This window comes from Pinus tabuliformis, chromosome 4_1 (assembly GCF_031772625.1).
Source record: "Pinus tabuliformis cultivar Carrire ecotype Pingquan chromosome 4_1, CPIR1, whole genome shotgun sequence".
NCBI lineage: Eukaryota > Viridiplantae > Streptophyta > Pinopsida > Pinales > Pinaceae > Pinus > Pinus tabuliformis.
The window spans coordinates 873,701,727-873,725,428 of NC_142303.1; the positions used below are offsets into that span (position 1 = coordinate 873,701,727).

The 23,702-nt window shown below is 36.4% G+C and overlaps 1 protein-coding gene across 1 annotated transcript; it reads left to right on the top strand.

Annotated features, from left to right (window-relative positions):
* The first annotated feature begins 1,528 nt into the window (after window positions 1–1,528).
* Window positions 1,529–22,785, top strand: LOC149178968 (uncharacterized). The gene is made up of 3 exons (XM_089423759.1): window positions 1,529–1,938; window positions 12,009–12,182; window positions 22,359–22,785. The coding sequence occupies exons 1-3, from the start codon at window positions 1,819–1,821 to the stop codon at window positions 22,554–22,556; spliced, it is 492 nt and encodes a 163-aa protein (XP_089279885.1). The 5' UTR covers window positions 1,529–1,818; the 3' UTR covers window positions 22,557–22,785.
* The last annotated feature ends 917 nt before the right edge of the window (window positions 22,786–23,702 follow it).

Genomic DNA, 23,702 nt, shown 5'->3' on the forward strand with positions numbered 1-23,702 from the left:
TAACATTTACATTTTGGTTATCACTATTAACGGTGTGTTAGGTTGGTTAACTTGATCAATGACTTGCATGTTCGGTTACAATTATTAAAGCCTCACATGATTGTTTAATGTAGTAAATGGAGTGTAAGTCTAGTTACCATTGTAGAAAGCATGTTTTGTTGGTTAAATTAGTTAACATCATATACATTCAACTATGATTGTTATACCCATCCAAGGCTACTAAACCCATTAAAGGGTGTGCATAACATCAATGGGGTCTTTCTTATTGCATTGTGTGTGAGTATAGTGTGTTATTTTTTTTTTTGTAAGTCAAAGATTTTTAATTAATCAAAAGTATGTACAAGTGTGTCAAAATGCATGTGGCCTCACCCCAATGAGGTTTGTTGACCAATTCTATTACCATGGTACACATAAAAAAGAAAAATACCCAACTCGGAGACCCACAACCTTATAGGCCTTACATGCCAAAAAACAAAAAAGAATTAAGAAGACACACGTTACCATAATTAGTCATCAGAAGTGATAGAGGAAATATTATCTAGCCCCATCCATGGAGGAGGAGGTGGGAAGTAGAGGTAGTTGACGTGAGTATAGTGTGCTATTATTCCCCCACATATGTTCAATTATGCCATGTGACATGCTCACCCTCCATGGACTGAATTGCCTTCTTAAGGGGGTTTCTTATTGAATATAGGGCTATGTCTAAGTATCAAGTGAAATTAACAAAATAAATTCCATTTAGTTGTGATTGTTGATCCAAATGGGTGCTTTCATAACCCTTTAGATGCTTCTACCACATTGTAATGTCTCAAATCAAGTAATCACCACTTGCTTGTGTTCATCGAAAACATTTCAATCCAAATGACAAATGCATGTCAAAGGAAGTTAAATATAAGCCCAATGCTCATTGATCCACACCACTAACCTTCCTAAATTTATCTCCTTGCTTGTGTTTTGTTGGGGTTCAACCTCATCCCCCAACCATAATTCATTCACTCATACACATGCATATCTCTAAAAAGCATGCCAAACCTAACCATTTTCATGCCTTAATTAAAAATTTCAAAACAATGTTACATTTTCACCATAAAATATACATATTTGTAATCAAGATTTTCTAAAGTAATATGCTGTACTATTAATTACAATCTACTGCTACTTTGACTACCCATACCCTACCCCTCAACCCCATGGAGATCCTTGTATTGATTTCATGACCCTCTCCATTTTGTAGATATTTTCTTAAATTGATCTTATAACACCTTCCATTAAAATCATTACATGGACGTACATGATAACCCTTTCCCTATCAAATTGGACCAACAAGGATTGAGGAGGCCCTACTCACCCCAACCCAATTGCGAGGAAGTCCTACCAAGAAAAGGCAGGAACTTACATTCCGCGAGAAAGTGAAAAAAGAATTGCAATAGGAAAAAAAATTCTGAATCCATGGTGAGAAGGCTAAAAAAAATAAAATAAATTAATAAAAAGGGTCACCATGACATTTCACCCTTTTACCCAAATCTACTCCTCCCTGCTTCACTCGAACGACAATAAAAGCTACCAAAGAATATCTTTATTTGTTTGTCAAATCTTAAAACCCTAGCTCATTCAAGGGTTTCCAATTTGAGCTCCGTATTTCCATACAGTTCTTCGGATCTATTCTCTGCAGCTAAGTGAAGGAGAGAAATGTGAAAGCATGGTAGGAGTTCATGAGATTACATGGCTTCCTCTAAGGAAAAATGACCACAGAATGAAGAATCGAGCCCAAATGAAGAAGAGGATGACCAGGAAGAGCTCGAAGCCCTAACTTGGTCGATGGAAGACGATGAAAAAGATGATGAAGACAATCAACCAGTGAATGCATCCAGCATCGATGATGATCAAGATGCTTCTGCCAGTGACGATCAAGATGCTTCTGCCAAAACTGATGATGAGGTAATTTTGTCAAACTCTTATTTTGAATTCCCTTTATTTGTCTTTGGTGCTTTTCAAACCCCTTTTTTCTTAAAATTTTGTCATTTTGTCCTATCCCTTCTCTGCTTTTCTTTGGCACACCATTCAAGTTCAAGTCTTCCACATTGAGTTGCCCCTGATCACTCTAATACAATAGCCAAGAGGCGTCATGGCAAGAGGAATCTATGTATTATAGACCCTTTTAACTAATATGCTATGTATTACCCACATATGACCACCTCTACTCATAACTTCATATCAATCCATTCTGTGACTTCAATGTGCAGAGAGTCAAACCATAAGTAACAACGTTATAGAAAATAGAGGTTAGAGTAGTTTTTTCCTCAAATGCAGATTCAACTTACATGTCACATTAGCGCAGGTATCCTTCTTGTGCTCTCGCAGTTAGAGCTCATATGTGTAATATGTGTTATGTGTCAGTATGTGAGCCCTGCGTGAGGAAAAAATAGCCTAGCAGTAGAGCGTGGCAATTGGAGATATGTGAATGCCTATAGCCATGGGCATGAATGGAGTGATTTCTTGTATAGTTGGGTATAACCTGCTCTATCACTTCTAACTACACTAGATTTATCATCCAACCGATGGTGGTGGGATGGTTATGGATCACAATAGAATATTCAATCAAAATAAATTTGAAATTCTAGATCAGTTCATCACTATTTTTCTCTTCTTCTCAACATTGTCCAACCAGTTATACAATCTTGAACACATCACAACCTTGTACAGTTCAGTTACGACATTTACAATTGAAACTTACAATCTGTTATCCCCAACATTTACAAATCTTTTACGTATCCCCAATTTAACCACGACACTGTTTAAAGTCCTCTCCAGCCCTTCTCCAAGCCCTTGAGCTTGGCCACTTTGACAAGAGAGAAACCACTTATTATCTCTTATTAACTCTATAATAACATGAAACTGAGTAGAATAATGACTCTTCCTATTAGATCATTCTCAGGGCCTATTCATTCTCGGAAACTGTATATTTTTTTTCCAGACATGCTCTGGTTCAACAGGTGGAGAATTCAAAGCAATTGTAATAATAATCCAGTTATTAGGTATACAACGCTAATCGATTTATCTCTATATTCGATGAGAAGACTTCTCCGTAATGTCGCACCCTTCACTTTCATAATTACATTGAGGAATCAACTTAACTCTCACAGTTTGCAAATTGCAAATGATAGTCTTCATCTCCACGATCCTCACTTCTCATAGAAATCAAGTTATTGTGCTTTAATTTTCATATACTATAGATATATGAATGCAATATTTCAATAAGCTATGTTACCATTAACATTGAAATTCAATTTCTATGAATACTATGAAGGTTGATTTTTTAGTGTTGCATGTGGATATAGTGCAAGTCTCATGATTTTATGATGTCATTCATCAATTCATTGATGAGTTTATTTGTTATGGACAAATATTTGTGTTTTTAAATTCTTTCATTAATATATGTTTCCCAAAATTGATTGTTTTGACCTTATCCCTTTGTAGTTTGGTTGCGTAATTGGGTTACACTCTTTCGAGATTTTGAGTACAATCTTTTGAAGTTTTGATAGTTATGTGTGTGATTGAAATACATTTAAATAAGTGATCTAGAATCAACTAATTAATTTATACACAATTGTCACTTCTAACTACATTGGATTTATCATCCAACCGATGGTGGTGGGATGCTTATGGATCACAATAGAATGTTCAGTCAAAATAAATTTGAAATTGTAGACCCGCTCATCACTAATTTCCTCTTCTTCTCAGCGTTGTCCAACCGGTTAGACAGTCTTGAACACATCACAACCTCGTACAGTTCAGTTACTGCATCTACAATTGAAACTTGCAATATGTTATCCCCAACATTTATAAATATTCTACATATCCCCAATTTAACAGTGGAACTGTTTAAAGTCCTCTCCACCCATTCTCCAAGCCCTTGAATTCGTCCACTTTGATAGGAGAAAAGCCACTTATTATCTTTGATTAACTCCATAATAACAAGAAGATCTGTAGAATAATGACTCTTCCTATTAGATCTTTGTGAGGGCCTATTCATCCTCTGAAACTATAACTTTCTTGTTTTCCAGACGTGCTCTGGTTCAACCGGTGGAGAATTCAAAGCATTTTCAATAATAATCAAGTTGTTAGGTATACAACGCTATTTGATTTCTCTCTAGATTCGATAGCAAGACCTCTCTATAATGTCGCACCCTTCACTTTCATAATTACATTGAGGAATCAAATTAACTCTCAGAGTTTGTAAATTTCAAATGATAGTCTTCATCTCCACAATCCTCACTTCTCTTAGAAATCAAGTTCTTCTACTTTAATTTGCATATAGTATAGATTTATGAATGAAAGCTTTTAATAAGCTCTGTTACCATTAACGTTGAAATTCAATTTCTATGAATATGACGAAGGTTGATTTTTGAGTGTTTCGTGTGGAGTCTCATGATTTTATGATGTCATTCATCAATTCATTGATGATTTTATTTTTTATTGGGTGAATATTTGTGTTTTTCAATTATGTCATTGATATATGTTTCCAAAAATTGATTTTTTTGAGGCTATCCCTTTGTAGTTTGGTTGCATAAACGGATTACACTCTTTCTAGATTTCAAGTACACTCTTTTGAAGTTTTGGTAGTCAAAGATTTCGAGTACACTCTTTTGAAGTTTTGGTAGTTATATGTGTGACTGAAATACATTTAAATAAGTGATATAGAATCAAGTAATTAATTAATCAATTAAATAGTGGTTGAAAAATTCTCTTATCTATAAATCGTTAACCACAAAACCAATATGTAAATTGAGAAATGCTCATGCCAGAGAAAATATTGTTGACAAAACTTTCAAAAAAAGTGCTCCGACTTCATTGATGTGCATAACAAGGAAATTCATCTTCCTAGACACGTGATTTTACAAGGTGCAAGTTGAAAGCAGCTAAAGGTGTCTATCCGAAATAGGCAGATTTTCTAAAAAGTCAGCAAAATATGTGGATGTTGATATATTTTAGTTTTGGCAATGGACTAACACTGAATGGATGATCAAACATTCTTATGACGACTCACATAATTAGAATAGTATTTCCTTTTAGTTGACCCAACTCCATAAATATGGTTATGGTCACAACAACCATAGTTCATTTGTGTCAGGCATCATATGAAACACATTGGCTGTAAAGGTGTCTCGTAAAGAAGGAAAAACTGAAAATCCATTTGCAGGTGGTCACGTGTATTTTCCAGATCGGTGTGTATGAAATCGTAATAAAGTAGGCTCAATCTCACTTGTCTATTGGATGACATGGGAGGTGTCAGGTCCATTATTTCAGTTTGGAAAAATTATTAATGTGATGGTTATTAGTGGACTGTGTGGCATGTGTTGTGGAAACTGATTACCAGATGCAAGTGTTAATATGTTATTAACTTTTTATATCAAGGTATTAGGATTATCTGCACCTAAATAGTGTGTCTAAACTTATGCTTTAGATAGCACATTTTAGTTGTATTAGGGATTTACTTGTTTCTATGAAACATTTATTCCTTTCAGAAATAAAATTCCGAATCATGGGCTTAATTGTAATTCTCTCATGTGATATGGCTCTTGCCGTTCTTACACAATTGGTTTCTCACCTTTGACATTCAGATTGTAGCCAGAATAATAGCCTTACAATTATTGTTGCCTTTTTGTCTCTATTATTTCCCACCTACACATTGGTAGCTCTGATTGTTTTTTCTAGCCCCATATTGAACTACTGCTTGTAGACATTGCAATGATTGAGATACTAACAAGTGACATAGTGGGAATACCAGTGAGCTCAAACAAAACACCACCTTTCCAGGAGCAGTATCAGAAACCTGAAGGAGCTTTTTGAATGGCATCATATCCAAGGTGTCCAGCCTTCATACATATTACATAAATTATCAATGCTTGTAGCCTGATGAAGAAGATGATCCACCTGTTCTGGAACAGTAAATTGTCTGCCAAAAGGGAAAAGAAGAATAAAAGGCATTTTATTAAATACTGACTAGAGGAACCAACAAGTAAATCCTGTCTATATTACACAAATATCCAGAATTGTTGATATAAAACCTTTTCCCATCAATGTCTCTGCCATCTAGCTTTTCTTTGACTCGTTTCAGCACTGATACTGCATAGGCATTTTTCCCTGCTAATGGATCAGCATTACAAAAAAATTGTCAGCATTCCAAGCTCCAACTCTCATCAAATGAAATCATCACAAATTCATTCACCTACCTATAATACCATGACTTCTTTTCTCTGTGTTCATAGAAGAAAACAATGTGCATAATTCATTATAACTTTCAACCCTTCCTTTAGCTCGAGATGTGTGAGGTTCCTTTTCCTTAATCCTTGTTCGTATCTCTCCTGTCTGATGTCTTTCAGAGGCATTCAAAGAGCCCAGTCCCATGTCTGACAAGTTCAGGTGTGAAGCATTCTGACTGTCAGAACTCACCTTATTTGAACTTATTGATGCCTGTGAGCCTTCTGGCCTCTGATTTGTGTCCTTAGTAGAATGAATTTGATTGTTTCCTGTAGAAATAATCCCATTATCGCTATCCTCTGTACCTTCAAATTTCATGTGTGTTTGAATATGCCCAACTAGCAAAGGATCTTCCTGGCTGTGGGAAAAAAAGGATGGAGAAGTATAAGTAGTATCTTCATTCATTGTAAACCCTGAAGCATCTGTCACCACTCCCTCATTAAACTTATCCTTGTCAGTTCCAGTTATATGAGATTCCCAGTCATTGGAGATGGTCAAAGAGTCATCGTGATGTTGTGAGTCTGAAGAAGTCAAATTTGACTCAGAATCATTAGTATATAAACTATCAGGAGGCGAGATCCATGAGTCTTCATCACCTTGTAGCAGAAGTTCTTCATTTGTTACCGACTCCCCATTATTTTCATTCATTGTCTACAACTTCTTCCAGAATATTACTACTTTGGTCTACAGACAACACTTCATCTACCTCAAGTTCTGTCCTGACTAAATCTAATTCTTGAGACCGTGCTTCCTGACTTTCTCCAACACCTTCAAGAGCTTGTAATAATAGGTTTAAAAAATTTGGTGTCAACCATTCTTAGACTAGCTTAGACATTACACATAATAAGTAGCAACATAAAATTAAAAGAGAGTAAAGTTTTAAAATTTGCATTTACTTTATGGAGAACACCAGCATCAAAGCTTGCAGTGCGTGCAAGTCTGGTTAAAGTTATATGCATCTCCTTTACAGTGAGGACAAACCTCTCCAAGCTTTAAATTAAGTGATTGGATCAACGCTTGACCTTGACCCACAGAGATTTCCATCTTCTATTCACCTTCCATGTTGATAAGACCAATTATTGCATTTGATGCAGAAGCCAACATGGACTCTTTTAGGGTTATATAATAATAGGATTCATAATTTTGAATTGTCTATGGTTAGTATTGTAATATTGTACATACTTTTGCTTTCTGCAAAATGTTTTCCATATTAAAAAGTAAAAAATGTAAAGAGGGTATGTCCTAAAAGAATAATCAAAGGAAAAAAAGAAAGCTTCTCAAAAATGACACAATCCATGATGGTCAAATATCTTATTCTTGACTCATTCATGCTTTAAATTTCATGTTGATAGATAAAGAATAAAGTTCTAGCCAAACTATTTAACCTTGGTAGATGAGTTGTTAGGTACAGAATAAAAATGAGCTCATCACTTTAATGTGAGCCATTGGAAGTTATAAGGTTAGGATTAGATAGTTTTCTTATCAAAAGAAAAAGGAATAAAGGGTCACAAGATTAAATGCCCCCATTAAAAGGAAGAGAAAATGTTAGGGTAGATAGAGGGTAGGTAGAAGAAATGTTGCAAATGCATGAGGTTGCTAAGTCAAAAGCACATTTATCATGCTAAATCTTATTTTTCATGTGTACGTGGAATTGTGAGAAAGAAAGGATATTTACCAAGCTTATTTACTAATTTCCCTGTTTTCACTACACCCCCACGTACTTATTTGCTAATTTCCCCCATTATCCCTTCATTACTTATAAATACCATTTTCCCCTCATTTTGACCTTTACACCTTGGTTTCACACATTCCCCTAGAAAGTACCATTCAAAGATCATCCCCTTTGCAAAACCCATTTTCCCTAGTGTTAAACCCATTCCCCATTACAAATATCACCTTCCCCCATTATTAATTTCCTTTTCCCCTTAAAAATCCACAAAACCCTTTATCTTAAGTTTTTATTTACTATGCCCCCACATTATGTAAATAACGTCCCCCATGTTAATATTCCCCGACACCCTTTTTTAATGCACCAGCCCTTGGTGTAGTTAAAAAACCTACCATATAACCCATGGTACCACCCTTATTAACCATTTGATTATATTTAAAAATCCCGACATTATTGGTTAATTAATTACAATTCATTGTAATTAAAACTTGGGCCCCACCAAACACTTTCATGACTCCGTCCGTGCAACTCAACTGCACGATATCCCTCCAATATCCTAACCCCACATCCAACGGTTCCCAACCATATAGCGTGGATTCATTGTTCGATCGTTAAGAGCCTCAGAGCATGCGAGATTCACAGTTTTGGCTAGGCACTATTCTGCTACGTGGCAGCACCAAGTTATATCACATGCTCACGAAAAATACCGCCCGCCATCCAGAAGTAGTGAGATATCACAGAAAACCACCTCCCCGCCTAAAACAAAGACTCCCCACTGTTCATTTCATAAATTAAGTGCCAAAATGTAACGGTTATCGGTTAAAAGGCTGAAAAAGCCCCAATTCACTCTTTTCATTCATTTTCACTATAAACCTCTGCTATGCCATTTGCGACACCCTAAACCTCTGAGCGACCAATTTAGCTACTTTTGCAACCCGAAGACGCCATGGACACCAAAATTGAAGCATCACATAGCGAGTTCAAGCCTCAATACCCTCTGCAGATACCATATGAACCCCATAAAGATAACTTAGAAAAGGCAGACCAATTTAAAAATATTCCTAAATCCATAACTGGCATCCACTTTTGGAAATCTTTTATTTCAAAATTTGTTTAAGTGCACTTTGTCTTGAACAGTTAATCATTTTAATGTTTTCTTCTCATATGTGGATCTCAGAATCCTTAATTGCTATCTCATCCTAGCTGACCTCTTTCACTTCCTTCATAATCCTATAAAAGGAACACTTAATTTCTCCTTGGATCTGATTGAAAACCACTTCACCATCGAGCCTTAAGATCTGAAATAACTCAGCTACCTTGCCTTGTAGACACTATTTTTAGAACTTGATCTAGTCGTGTCTCTTTTACACTTGAGCACATAGCCCAATAGTAAACGATATCCCTCTATGCATCTAAGTGCGTGATTCCACCACTAAATCCAGATAAAACCCAAGTACTATCATAAGCCTGAAATCAATTAACTAGAATAATTTAAATCATTAAGAGAGATCCCTCTCTTAGCATTAGGAAGGCTAGATCCTAATCTCCAAAGTAGGTTTGTGGTTACCTCTATCATTTCTTTCACAACAACTCAAGAGAAATTTTGGAGTGATAACAGACTCCATGGGAAGAAGTAGCATGTTAACCTGCCAATGTCCAGATATGATGTTACAACATATTCCAAGGTCCCTTTGATGTCTAAACAAAAAACCATCATTTATTTTCAAATTTATCCTTTCATTCATTTATAGAAGATGAATACAAGGAACTTGGAAGTAGAGTCCTCGCTACATTCCCAAAGCTATATTAATTATCTAAGGTTAGTAATTCAGTTTGGATGAGTTGTTACAAATTTCGACATGACTGGTCAGCTCGTCCTTTGCATCTTAACAGTACATTGAGAGGAACATACAAGTAAAAATTAATGCTAAAGATTTTATTCCTGTTGTGATATCATGAAAAAAATTATAGTCTCTGCTATTATTGGAAATAGTCTAATACCAAAATGCAGGGGAATCAGAACAATATCAGCAGTGTAGTTTACAAATTCACAGAGACAAGAAATGGTGGAGAAATGTCTTGTGGAAACTATAAAAACTATTAATTCATAGTTGTGCAATCATTGGGAATGAAAGCCTCTAGTCAACATAAGCACCTATGCAAGTTATGGCATTCAGATAAATAGCCAAATCCTATCAAATAGGATTAAGGCTTTGCAATTCTGACATGCTAGCGTTGGAAATCTGATTATCCAGATTTATTCTCCCTCGCATGGGTTGTCAAAAGAGAAGCTTCAATCATAAATATACTAATTTCCAAATCGTAGTTCTGTTGGCCAAATGTAAGGCTATTTTTGTACCCAAGGGATCTTCAAAATTAAAACTCATTTAGGCTTTCAAGCATAGCCACATCGTGCAAAATTCCAGAAACCTCACTCCCCTCCCTATAAAAACCCTCAAAATGAAATAGCCTCATTTAATGGAATGTGACTGCATTAAAGAATTGGAAATTATTATAATCCTTTTAAGGTTTTTAATTTACAGAAAGAAAAAGATTTTTCATTTATATAGTCACGTGATATCATTACAGATATAAATAGAATGAGACTAGAGAAAATATTGCTTGTAAAGCATAACCCCTGCCTTCTCAAGGATCATTGTTATTTTGATGAAATTACTTAGATTGAACATGCCCTAAATATTTATCTCTAACTTTAAATATAAAAAAATACCATAGAAAGGATTTTTCTGCTCACTTTTAGTATAAAAGCAAATATCCTAGTGTAATCCCTTCTTCCCATTGGCTATCTAGGATGCAGTATTTTGTCCCTTTATTGATGAAGACCTTTTTTTTCAATTTACTAGGATCTAGTGCTTGCGCTATTTTAAATTTCACATGTTTTCACAAAGTATGCCATGACATAAGTTGGAGAGGAAACATACCACTCGATCCCCCTCATGAACCCAATGCTTCACTCTTGAAGTGAACTCCCAAAGGAAGAATTCACGGATGAGATTTGGGAGCATACTCATGGGAACAAATTTTGGAAGCATGCTCCCTCTAAAATACACTCACACCCTACCAAAATAGGGAGCATAAAAAGAGTGTTTGTTGATTTGGGGTAGCATTGGATGTGCTCTAGGCCTCAAATTTTTTAGGGAGGCTTGGGCACATCATGCAATGTTATGAGATGAACTTCCTACTCGGCATATATATGTTTCTTGTAAATTTCAATCTAAAGAATGCCCAAGTAAATTGTGAGGTTGCTGTAACTTTTGATTTAGTATATCCAATCATGTAAGGTCCACAAGATGGTTGTTCCATTTTATAATACATGATTAATTTTGATGGGACCACTAATTTTACATATTTTGTGTGGCTTCAGGTGCCATATTTTGCCACAAGCAGTGAGTCCCCACCGAAGAGGCCATTGGAGCTTGAGTGTCCTGCAAGTTAAATAGAGAAAATTTTATTATTTTGTTGTAGCACACATCCTTCTGATATTCTTGTAATTTATCTTTTGTTTGTAATGTTTGATTTATTTTGATGTTGTTTAATTTAGCTTTTTGTTGTGTTCTTGATTTTCATTTTATTGAACTTAGTAGTATATGAAAACTGGCATCTACAAATTTGGTTCAAAATGCAAGTTCCACCATCCAAAATATAGTCTAGCAATCTTAAAATTAGAGGAGAATGTTGATGGAAGTGAGGTACTCAAGTGAGTGTGTGTTTTCATCCATTATTTTTTGTCTTCCATTTTATATGATATGTAATGAGTCCCCGAATTTTTAAACCTCATGGGAAAATATGAAAAAATACTTCTTCACATTCATGGATGACATCCCTAGTAAACTCATGACTGTAGACTAGTGCACTTACCGAGGAGTATTTGAACTGGTCACCTATTGGCACAGAACTAGAAAAATGCCTAGCAACATTGGAGATATTTGGTTCAACTAATTTGTTGGGTTTTTCAATAAATATACATTTATATTGGACCTAAATATTACAATGATATAATATTTATGCTTTAAGAACTCAATAATTTTGTATCTTAAGCTTTTATTTGGCATTGCAGGGGCAGACTATGCAAATGACCTATCATAGTATTTTCAAGTCATTGGAAGAAGCCGGTCTCGAAAAGACATATCATCATCAGGATTATTTGAACTTCTTTTACCTTGAGAATCATGAAGCAAGGGATGATAATGAAGCACGTTCTCCAAGTGCAGTTCTAGAAAATAAACTTCATGTAATTTATCCAAACTTTTTTTTTCTCAACCGACTCTACATAAAATGACCTATGTTGTCCTCAATTACTAATTTTCCTTATAGCATATTTTGTGTTAGATACATTTATTAGAAAATAATTTTCCCCTCTAATTTATAGAATAGAATTAGTTTAGTCACTTTCAAGTGCCGGACTGGCTTAAAAAAATTAGTTCAAAATTGACGAATATTTATTGTTACTGAAACTAGTATCATATTGTCCTTTTCGAGGTCAAGTCCTTCAAATTTTACTCACATTCTTTATGTGACAATCTCAGGCTCTGAAAAATCTTTGTTTTATGATTTATGTCAAATCAAAGCGTATGATTGTAGATGACAAGTAAATCATTCTAGGGTCATCAAATATTAAACAACATCCAATGGATGGTTCAAGAGATACTAAGATTTCTATGGGTGCATATCAACCACACTATACATGGTCTAAAAAGCGAGACCATTCACAAGGCGAGGTGATTGGCTTCAGATTTTGTACCATGTTTATATCATTCTTTGGTATTATTTATTTTTGTTTTCTTTGCACCAACTACTTTCCGAGGCACTCCCTCCCTCCCAACCTAAATACATACTCAAGCATCCCCTCCTCTTTTATTTTTTTGAAAGAACTATGCTAATTTTGGCATGAGTGGGTGTAGAATTCTCGGCATGTGTCACTTAAGGGATGCCAAACCATGGATACACTTAGAATCAAACCTGGGTTAGTTGGGGTAGACTCACATCAAGCTTCTCCTAGACCACAACCCAACCTACATAAACTGAAGCACACTTACTAGAGGTCATGCTCATTGTTACTGAAATATATGTTGCATGAAGATGGAAGATATACTTATATGGGAAGTGGTGAACATATCCAATTTACTTGGAATTTTATTTAGAGATTATAGATCCAAATCAACTCATGTCTTTCTTTGTTTTGAGCTTTTAGTTAAGTGAATTTTCCACGCAACCTCCTCCTCCTACCATAACATCATAATGCACTTGTTAGTTAGGCTTCATCCTTTTGCTTCATTGCTCGTGTATTGTGCTATCTTTCTACTTGTATAATGTATGAATTGCATTAAAGAATAACCTCCCTTACAATGAAAAAGGATATTTTGTGGCTCCATTTTAGACATTAGTAGAATTTATACGCTCTTGATTTTGTAGGTCAAGCATGATGTTATTTCACTACAAGAGAGGTTTGGTGAAGCTTAGTGCGCTGTAAGATACTCTGAATTTTGCATTATGAATGTCAAATTAGAATAGTTATTTGGACATTTTCTTTCTAAATTTGAAGTTCCTATAATCTCTGAGAGGAAAACTAAGTTTGCAAAGCCTACATTTATGGTTTTATATATTCTCTGATATCTCGCAGAATTTCTTTTTGTTTTTCAAATACACATTAAAATCTTTTTGACTTGTTTTCTTGTATGACCATTAGTAGAAACCCTCCTATCTTGACATCAACTCTTGCAAGTACCCATTTATTTACAAATGCTAGTCTTATGAATATAGATTAAAAGGAAGCATGGGCTTGCAACACCTAAACACCAAAAACCCATGCACCTTTCTTGGGACCTACTTGTATGCTAAATCTTTAAGTTTTGTTTTTAATATATCATTTTACATACTCTTGTTGTTTTTTTGCGTAGTTATATTCCTACTCATCTTAAAAGTTACCATAATATTGAGCTCATATTAGCCATGGATTTACTTCTCCATGCTTCATATCATACTCTTGAATGCTCTATCATGTACCTTATGGTCAAAATTTTGTGTATTGTATTTTGAGAGACACACTATTTTTCCACTTTGCATACAAGCAATTAACTTTTGTCAACTCTATTTACAAATTTCCACACAATGATGGTTTATCTTTAGATGGTGACAAAAGGAATTGGGTGGTTGGAATTATGGTTTGAGTTACTTTTGTGAAGTTTTTCATCGTAAAGTATTGTCAAGGTTTTACTAATGAGATTGTGAAGGTATATGCTCAAGATCATTTCTTTGATGTGATCACCAACACAATTGGTGTAATTTGTGCTATTCTTGCAAGTACTCTATAGTGGTGGATAGATCGTGCTCTAGCAATTATGGTAAGCAATTATTTGACCTTTTGCTTTAAAGGACATAGTTTGCAACTTTTCACATGTTATGTTTATCTATTTTGTTGAGTGTGCCCTATGGTTTCTTGGCACTCGCTACAGAAGAGTAGTTTGTGTTACATTAAGTCATCCTCTGCTTTTTATAATCAACCTCCACTTGTTTAATAAGGAACTTGCTATTGTCTTTTTCATTATCATGATATATCTCTCCATTTAGTCGCAACATAGATGAAATATTTAGCACATGTTCTCGGGGCCCTCTATCGCTTAAAGAGGGCCCCAAATAGAGGGACCCGAATAATTGTGGAGCTAAGATGGAGCCATGAACCTATCCACCTTAAAATTCAAAGGAAAAACATATTCCACCTCTATTAACTTTTAAATAGGGAGAAGTGATTGCAAAGGTGCAAGAGAATATATCTACTCCATTTCATTTCTTTTTCTTTGATAACAACTCAATTGCACATTGTGGATACAAAATTCATATTTATGTTTGTTTTACTTTTGGAAATCAAGACATTTTGTAATAGAATTTTATATGGGTGCATATACACAATAATAGACACATACATGTGTGGAAAAGAAGATGAAGAAAAATAAGTCTTAACATGGAATGAAAACCCAACAAGGTGATATGCCATTGTAGCAAGATAGCCTCTATACATGAACATTTAAATGTATACTAATATAAGATTTTGAATTCTTTTGCTAGAGATATAATTTGTCTCTCTTTGCACCTTTTGGGGCAATTTCTAGTTTTAGTAACTTAAAAATATGGTATGCATGATTATAGTTTTTATAAAGATTATAGATCATGCATGGGAATTTTTTTATTTTTTTGTAAATCAATGGCTATAAATGTAGTTTTCAGGATTGCCATAACTCATAAGGTAGTTTATTTTTAACTAAATGTTATTTTATATCGATTTATTTTAATGGTGAGATATTTCTAGATTCATTATTTATTGTTTTATATTGTCTCTAGAGAGACAAAAGTGGTCTTTAAATAAAAATTGTATTGTCTCTAAATAGACAATAGCTAGTATTAAAGACATATTGTCTCTAATCCCACTATTGTCTCTAGACACAAAAATGAAATTGTTCAAGGGAGTAAAAAATGAAATTGTGTCCTAAATTTTGTGTTTATAAAGGAAATTTTTTAACACAAAAATATTTAAGACGATAATTTTTGACACACCCTATTAAAGACAATATTTAAGACCACGCACAATTTTTTTTTGTCTCAAATATTTTCTTAAAACCCAGTGATAGTACGCACTCACTTGTAATGGCACATACTCACTTAGTTGTTCAAAGACTCATTATACTCTTCTTTTCTTTTTCTTAAGCAAGAGTCATGCCTTCCTTTTCATTAAGTAAAACATAATTTACAATACTTTATAGAATGCCATCAACAGTGAGATGTACTAAAGTCTCTCTAACCCCTAAGAGTTCCCACCACTCACTTTCGGTATCGAATATAAAAAGAAATGGGCCAAAACCTCGTACCGACCCGCTCTCTAACCGCCATAGAAACCCTGCCTCCAAAAATTCTTGAATAACCTATGTTGGAGAAATCAAACACTTTCAAATGAAGCAAAAATTCAACCCTCCGACCCCACCGAACCCTCGCTCATTCCTGAGTGTTGATCGGACGAGACATAATCGGACGGTGGAGCAGAATATCGCATGCTCTGTGTTGATTGAAGTTTAATGTGCGATGAGGGTGGTTTCCCAACCCTTGCCTCATCCACATGTCGAGCAATGAAAGGTATCGTTGCCCAAAAAATGAAACCACCTTTGGCTTGAAAGCGGTGCGATTGCACCAAAACCGCCCAAGTGGTGGTTTAGGAGGCCTGCCATGAGAGGAACGAGAAATGTTGCCACAAGAACATTTAATGTTCTCATCCATTCTCCTAACAATGAAAACACAGCACCCGCCTTCAGGGAATTTTGGTGGACTGATGATCAAAGTTGCACAATCCTCCTCTGTCATGCTATCTTCTGTTGATCTGTCTGGCCAACCATGTGAATCCTTCAACAATTTGCCCATTGTGTCCTCGCTTCCTGAGTTCTCTTCTAATACTCTCTTTTTTCCTCTTCCGCCTGGGTGTGGCAAAGAGCTTTTAGCTGGCTTTGCGGCATTTCTCACCATATCATCGAATTCCGGCTGTCCTTACAGGTGACCCCTCGGTTGGCTAGCATGTGTGCCAATTTGTTGGCCTTTCTACACACATGGTTAAATCTAAGTGTACGAAGTCCCTGAAGATGCATTTGAATTTTTTGGAGCACCCTTATTAACCGCCAATGTTTTGTTACTTTTTCCGGTCCTGTGCCATGACTAAGTTTCTTGGCTGCGTTGATGACTAACTCTGAATCAGCTTCTATCATCACCTTGTGGCAGTTGTCCTGTTTCAAAAAGTCTAAGCATTGCTCCAAAGCCATAAGTTCCACCATGTTGTTGGTAGCTTTACCTAAATGACAGTGGAAGAGGGAGATGATGTTTCCTGATTCATCCCTTAGAGCTCCTCCAAAACCAACCATTCCAGGGTTATTTTTTGAAGCTCCATCAATGTTAAACTTTAGAAAGCCTTTCGGGGGGGTCCAGAAATCCTCTATCGGTTCCCTTAAGATTATTTTCCTGTTTAAACCTTGAGGAGTAAGCCCTTGCATGTCCAACTGTCTGAGTATTTTCAACTCAGTTGCTGAGGGAGGATTTTTGGGGAGATCCCTAACTAATGTACCCACTGTCTCTTTTAGCTGTTTCAAGATCTTCTCCAACAGGCGGAGAGAGGAGTTCATTTCTTCTTTGAAAATTCTTTTATTTCTTTCTTTCCAAACATTCCATATTATGAAACTTGGCAAGAGAGCCTAGGCAGTGTTAAGAACCTCATACTCTGAAAACTTATCCCTCCAATTGTTCATGGTGTTTTTGATACTTTCTCTGTCTTTATCGGATTGATTCAAGATGGAGGCAAAAAATCCCATAAACTTGAGGTGAAACTGTAGCTATTTAGAAGATGTTCCATTGTCTCCTCTTGTGCTTCATAGAGCTGGCAACGGGAGGGTCCCAACATACCCCTCCTTCTAATATTGTACGAGGTTAAGATTTTCCTATGGTGAACGAGCCACATAAAGAGCTTGATTTTCATCCACCCTTTGTTCTTCCATAGCTTCTGCCAGGATCTAACCGAAGCTGGTGATTCCAGCCCTAGGAGAATACCTTTTGCTTCCTTAATATTAACGTTTCCCTCTTTGTTGTTGCCCCATATTTGTTGATCTTGCCTTTCAGTGACTAAAATAATCCTTTTATCCAACATATTTTTTAGGGACGCTGCTTTGCTATTGAGGGTTTTGTCCTCTCTTCCATCTATGATTTTCCTTGTTCTCCATTTTTCGGTATTGCGCGCATGTTGCCAAAAATCCTTAACCTTTACTAGTCCTTGGTTATCTGTCTCTTGCTTGAGTCCTGAAAAATCCTCTGTCAAAAGTTTTGGTTCTTGCTGCCATTTTTCCTCCTAGAAAAGTGCATCATCTCCATTTCTTATTTCCCAGAAGCTATTATTTTGCACCACTCCTTTGTTCTCCCAGGCTTTGTTCCATATAGGAGAGCCTTTTCTGTTTCCCGTCATTCTTATTAGCTCAGAGGAGTGCCAGGAGCTTGCATATTTTTCCTTCCAGATGCTTGCCCATTGAGCCTGAGGATCCTTGACCCACCGCCACCAAAGTTTGGCTGCGAGAGCCTTACTGAGAATCTCTAGATCATCCAGTCCTAGGCCTCCCTAGTTCTTACGGTTGCAGATCTTTTCCCAAGAAACCAAAGCCCATTTTTTCCTGGTTTCCTCCTTTCCCCAAAGAAAATCTCTTTGGATATTTATGAATTGCTATAGTACTCCCTTTGGGGCAGGAAGAGCTGATAGCATAAAGACTGGGATAGCTTGGACCACTGCCTTTGTAAGAAGTAGTCTACTAGGTAGATTTAAAGACCTCATTGTCCACTTTTTGACTTTGTCTTGCATTTTGATGATTAACGGTTCCCAAATGCTTTTATGCAATGGTTTAATCGTAAGAGGAATTCCCAAATATTTCAAGGGGAGGAAATCTCTTTGAAAGTCTAGAATCCTGGAAACATTTCTCTGGATGGCAATGTGTGTGTTAAAGAAGAAAACTTATGATTTGGTAAGGTTGACTACCATACCTGATGCCATTGCAAATTCGCTCATAATTTTCTTGTAAGCAAGTGCTTCCTTGACTATGGCAATTCCCTGTAACATTGTGTCATCTACAAATTGTTGGTGGGTCAGAGCCTGCCCATTCTCTAAAATTTGGAGTCCTGGAATTTTGCCTGTTTCTTTAGCATTCTTTATGGACCACCCGAGCCCTTCCATCATTAGGATGAAGAGAAAAGGCGAGAGCGGATCACCCTGCCTAAGCCCTCTAGAAGGAAGAAAAACATCTGAGGGAGAGCCATTAACTAAAATTGAGAAGCTGGCAAAAGTCACTAGGGCCATCACCCCTCTGATCCAATTGTGATCAAAACCAAACGCAGCAAGCACTTTCTTGATATATGCCCGGTTGACTTTATCATAAGCTTTGGCTATGTCCAATTGCATTATCATACCCACTTTTTTTTTGCTAGAAAATGAGTGAACCACCTCGTGAGCTTGAATGATGTTATCGAGAATTTGTCTGCCTTCCACATACCCAAAATTGTTCACCTGAAATAATCAAAGGCAGCAAGGGTTTGATTCTGTTGGCCACTACGTTGGAAATAATCTTGTAAACAACATTGCGTAAGGCGATGGGTCTATACTTCTCTGGCATTTAGGCATTATCTTGTTTTGGAATAAGGGCGATGAAGAAGGTGTTGAGAGCTTTCAAAATAGTTCTGGTCAGCCTGGAATCTTCCACTACCCTTACAATATCCGTTTTTACAATGTTCGAGCAAAATTTGAAAAATCCACATTAAATCCATCCACACTAGGGGCTTTGCCATTTTTCATTTCCTTGAGTACCTCGCTTACCTCCTTTTCAATAACCGGTCTGTTGAGAATGTCATTGTCCTCTCTGGTTACCAATTTAGGGATGTGATTGGTGAAGTCTTTGATGAAGGGCTCCCTTACTAAAATGTGTTCCTAGGCTATACCAATGAAGTGTTTAACTAACACTGCTTCAATTTCCTCATGGGTTTGCTAGATCTTCCCGTCCTCATTCTTGATCGAAGAGATCCTGTTGTGAGACCTATTAGCAATGGTATATCTGTGAAAATATTTGGTTTTGTGTTCTTCTTCCTTTAGCCATTTCACTCTTGATTTTTGTTTCTAGAAAATTTTGTCATGTTTACACAGTTTTTCCCATTCTAGATGGTATTTTTCTACCTGTACATTTTTGTTCTTGTCAAATCCTTCCTTGATGAGAGTTTGGTTGAGCTCCAAAATTTTATTTTCAACCGATTTCTTACCTGCAAAAATGTTTCCGAAAATATCCTTGTTCCAAACTTTTAGCTTCATCTTGATGTGCTTTAATCTTTTGTGTAGCAGGAACATTGACGATCCCTGAATCTGCAGATCTTTTGCCCACCAGTTTTCAATTTTGTTGATAAAATCTGGATGTGATAACCATGTGTTTTCAAATCTGAAAGGTCTATTTCTAGGGGTGCCTATGCCCTTGATCTCCATTACTACCGGCAAGTGATCTGAGCCACTAAAAGGGAGAATTTCTGCAATTATTTCCTGGTTTAAAAGCATGGGATCATCCGAGATCATGAATCTCTCTAACTTAGAGGCTACCTAGGAATTCCCTCCTCCTTTATTATTCCAAGTGCAGAGGCCATTGTTTGTCTTAATGTCAAATATCTTTATGTTTTCTGAAAAGAATTGGAAGACTTCAACATCCTTGTTTAGGGCTCTTGTACCCCCTTTCTTCTCCGAGAGAGATCTTATCATGTTAAAGTCTCCAACTATGACCGAGGGTAACCCTTTATATCTAACCCCGAGATCTACCAAGGAATATAAAAACCTAATTTTGTCATCCAACCTTTGAGGGCCATAAACATTCGTGACTAGATAGGTGTTCCTGTCACCTACTGGTTGTATGATCACTCATAAATAGTTCCTTGATGCCTCCGCATTAGTTATTCCAATCTTTAGGGGATTCGAGAGCGTGATGATACCTCCTACTGAGTTTTCAGCTTTAACTTCTAGGAACTCAAATCTGCTGACCCATTTACAATGGATTTGCTTTAATTTTTGTATAGAGAATTTTGTTTCTTGGACAAAAATTATGTCTCGAGCTTCTTGTTTCATTCTATTATTCAGCATTCTCTATTTTCTTCTACAGCCTAGACCTCTAATATTCCCACTTGTGAACTTCATAATTAAAGATTGGTAAGAGAATAACTGGTTAGATCTTTCATCTTACCTCAGTCTACCATGAGCATACCACATTCCATGAGTAGCTCATTCTGCCTTTTTCTGCAGGGATTTCTGGGTGCTAGCCCTGGAGTCGCTTTTACTGCTTTCCCTCCTTCGTTACTCTGTCTTTCTTTGTTATTTACTTCCTCCAAACCCTTTGGCTGCGTTTTCCATACGAATAGCTCTTGTACTCTATTGATCTTTTCTTGTGGCAGTGATTCTACCCCTCCCGTAGTTCCCTGATTCACGAATCCTTCTAGATCTAGGTGCTCTGTCAAGAATCTCCTCTAACTCATTGTCCTCCATTTCCATTTCACTCTCGTTCATTTCCTGATCCATTTCTAGTTTTGAGTCACTCATCATGTTCCTTTTCTGTTGTTCATTTTCCGATGTCAGATCATTATCTTCCTCCTTCTTCCTCTTCTCATAACCCTCCTTCATCACTTGATCTTCTGTTGCTGTTTCTTCATCCACTTCGAGAACTTGGTATTGATTCTGATATTCCTTTTTTTCTCCCGCTTGATGTTTCTTTGGCCCTTTCTTGCCACTTTTTCCTTTATGGAAAACTCTGTGAAAGCTGTTTGTATCTTTCATTGTGTTGTTTTCGTTTTTGTGTTTTGTTTTACTCAGAGGGTAGTCTCTTAGAAGTTGTCCATGTTCATGGCATTTACAACATTTGAATGGTATGTGTTAATAGTCTACTGTCTGCACCCATTCCCCATCAAAAACCTCCAAGATAACTTCATCCGGAAGAGCTCCAGATAGATCCATCTCCACAAATATCCTAGCAAAGGAGATATATTTTCCCCTTCTTGTGGCTTCAGACTCTTTGATAAACCTTGGTAACTTATTGCAGCAATTCTATTTGCCAATAATCAATAGGTAGAGAATAGAGTCTTACCCAAACCGGGACCAAGGTAAAAGTTTCCCTCTGCGGAACGAAGTTCATCTTCCATGGCCTCATATACAGCCCTGCTGCAGCATAGAAGTAGGGCCCGCCTTCAAAAACTTTGTCTTTGTCCTCGATGTTGGTGAACACCACAGTGAAGAAAACTTTGGGAACCATATGAAGGTCAATGCTCCCTTTGGGCTTCGAGTGGCATCGGATCCAGGATTGTAACACCTTTTGAGTGGGCCATAACCCCATAAATTTGCATATGATAGCGTACCTCTGCATGCTCTAGGAGTGATTTCAGCCTTGGGTTTACATGGTTCCTTGTGATTTTTGTCTTTTGTTCCCTATTTTTTGTCACTTTTCTCCTTGTCTTTTGTGCCCTCATTCTCTTCCAATTTGGAGCCTTCTGCTTACTCTTCCCTATTTCTCCTTCCTAGTGGTATCTTGCTCTTGTTGGCTACAGCTTCCTTGTAGGAAGGAGTGAAGCTCCCTCCTATACTCCCCTCCATGGTTAAACCTGCCACCATGACCTGTAACCCTTTCGCGCCTTCTGCTCCGGCTGTCCCTTTTCACCAAGACTCATTATACTCTTCTACTATGAAGAGCATCCTAAATTATTTTGGTAACTGTACGGTGATCTAGCAGTGGTGCACAATGCTTCTTTTCCAGGTATTTTTTTCATCTCTACCTTCACAAGTTATCCTACCCACGTTTCACCTCAATATCTAACTCAGTCTTTTGGGTTGCAGGTAAAGGTTCTGCTTCTTATGATGCTCCATTTGCGTTTCCTTTGGAGTAATGCACTTCAGATACACCAAACATTAACGGGGTGCCTCATTTTTCCACAGTTTCTGCGTAAATTAATTATTCTTCTTGGAGGATGGCGTATGTGGATTTATGACTTACTGGAACATATTTTCTATATTATAGAGTCCTTCCATCCCTAAGTAGGGATTATCTAGGGACTGAATCCCACTCTCCTTGGAATTCGTTAAGGATAAGAATGGTTTTTTAGGTTCTCGGTTTTCTGGATGTAATAAATATTTCCTTTTTTGAACTCGAAGATTATTATATATATTTTTGTTTACATTGATAGTGTAATTTACTTGTTGATGTGAGGGTTGGACCCTTGGTATATGAAACCCTATATTTCATGGGGTTATTCACATTCTATGCAGTTATCATTTTTGTGACAGTATTGAATTTTTAATTGCCATAAAGGTCTCTACTTGCCTTGCACGAACAACATTTTTCATGGAAAATGATCAAGAAATATTTTTGTCTCTCCTGTTACTATGATTCGCATGTAATACTTCACGGATTCTTTAGAGCTTAATTATGTGAAATTGCTGCACAAATAAATTTCATAATCTATGTTTTCTTATTCATATTTATTTGTTCAAAAGCAACATTATCAGTATGAGTTGTTAATAATTAACCTGCAATGTGTTTTGGTTCCCTAATTAGCGCATCAAACATATTGAGAGATGAAAAAGTGACAATTAGCATATTGAGAGATGAAAAAGTGACAATTAGCTCTAATGTGGATTTACTTTGCACATCATCCATTCAAAATTTAGCATGTTGATCCAATATTTCAAGTGATTGTTTCAAGGAATCCACAGGGAAAGGCATGATGTTATATTCTAAAAATTAGGTAGGAGAACACGAGGGTAGTAATTTTCCATGCTTTGATTTGATACCAATGCTAAAAAAAAGGTGACTCAAGTGATAAAATTCACATTAAATTGTAAATGGCAATTTATATTTTATTGTGTATATTCATATGATTAATTTACATTTATTATCATGTTGTGCTTCTGATTTACTAGAAGCACATTATTTAGATAAGAATTATCTATCAATGTGTCTGTATAAAGAATATTACCAGCGAAGCTATGAAAAACAAAAAAATTGTGTTGTGGGTATGGCTTATTGGAGGAAATGCAGCTCCAGGATAGAGGATTATAACAAAAATATATAATAATAATAAAACTCATACATGCAGTTGCTGGGAAGATTAACAATGATCTAAACTGATAATACCTACAAGTGATGTATCTGAGTGCATCAACACGGCTAGACATGAAGCA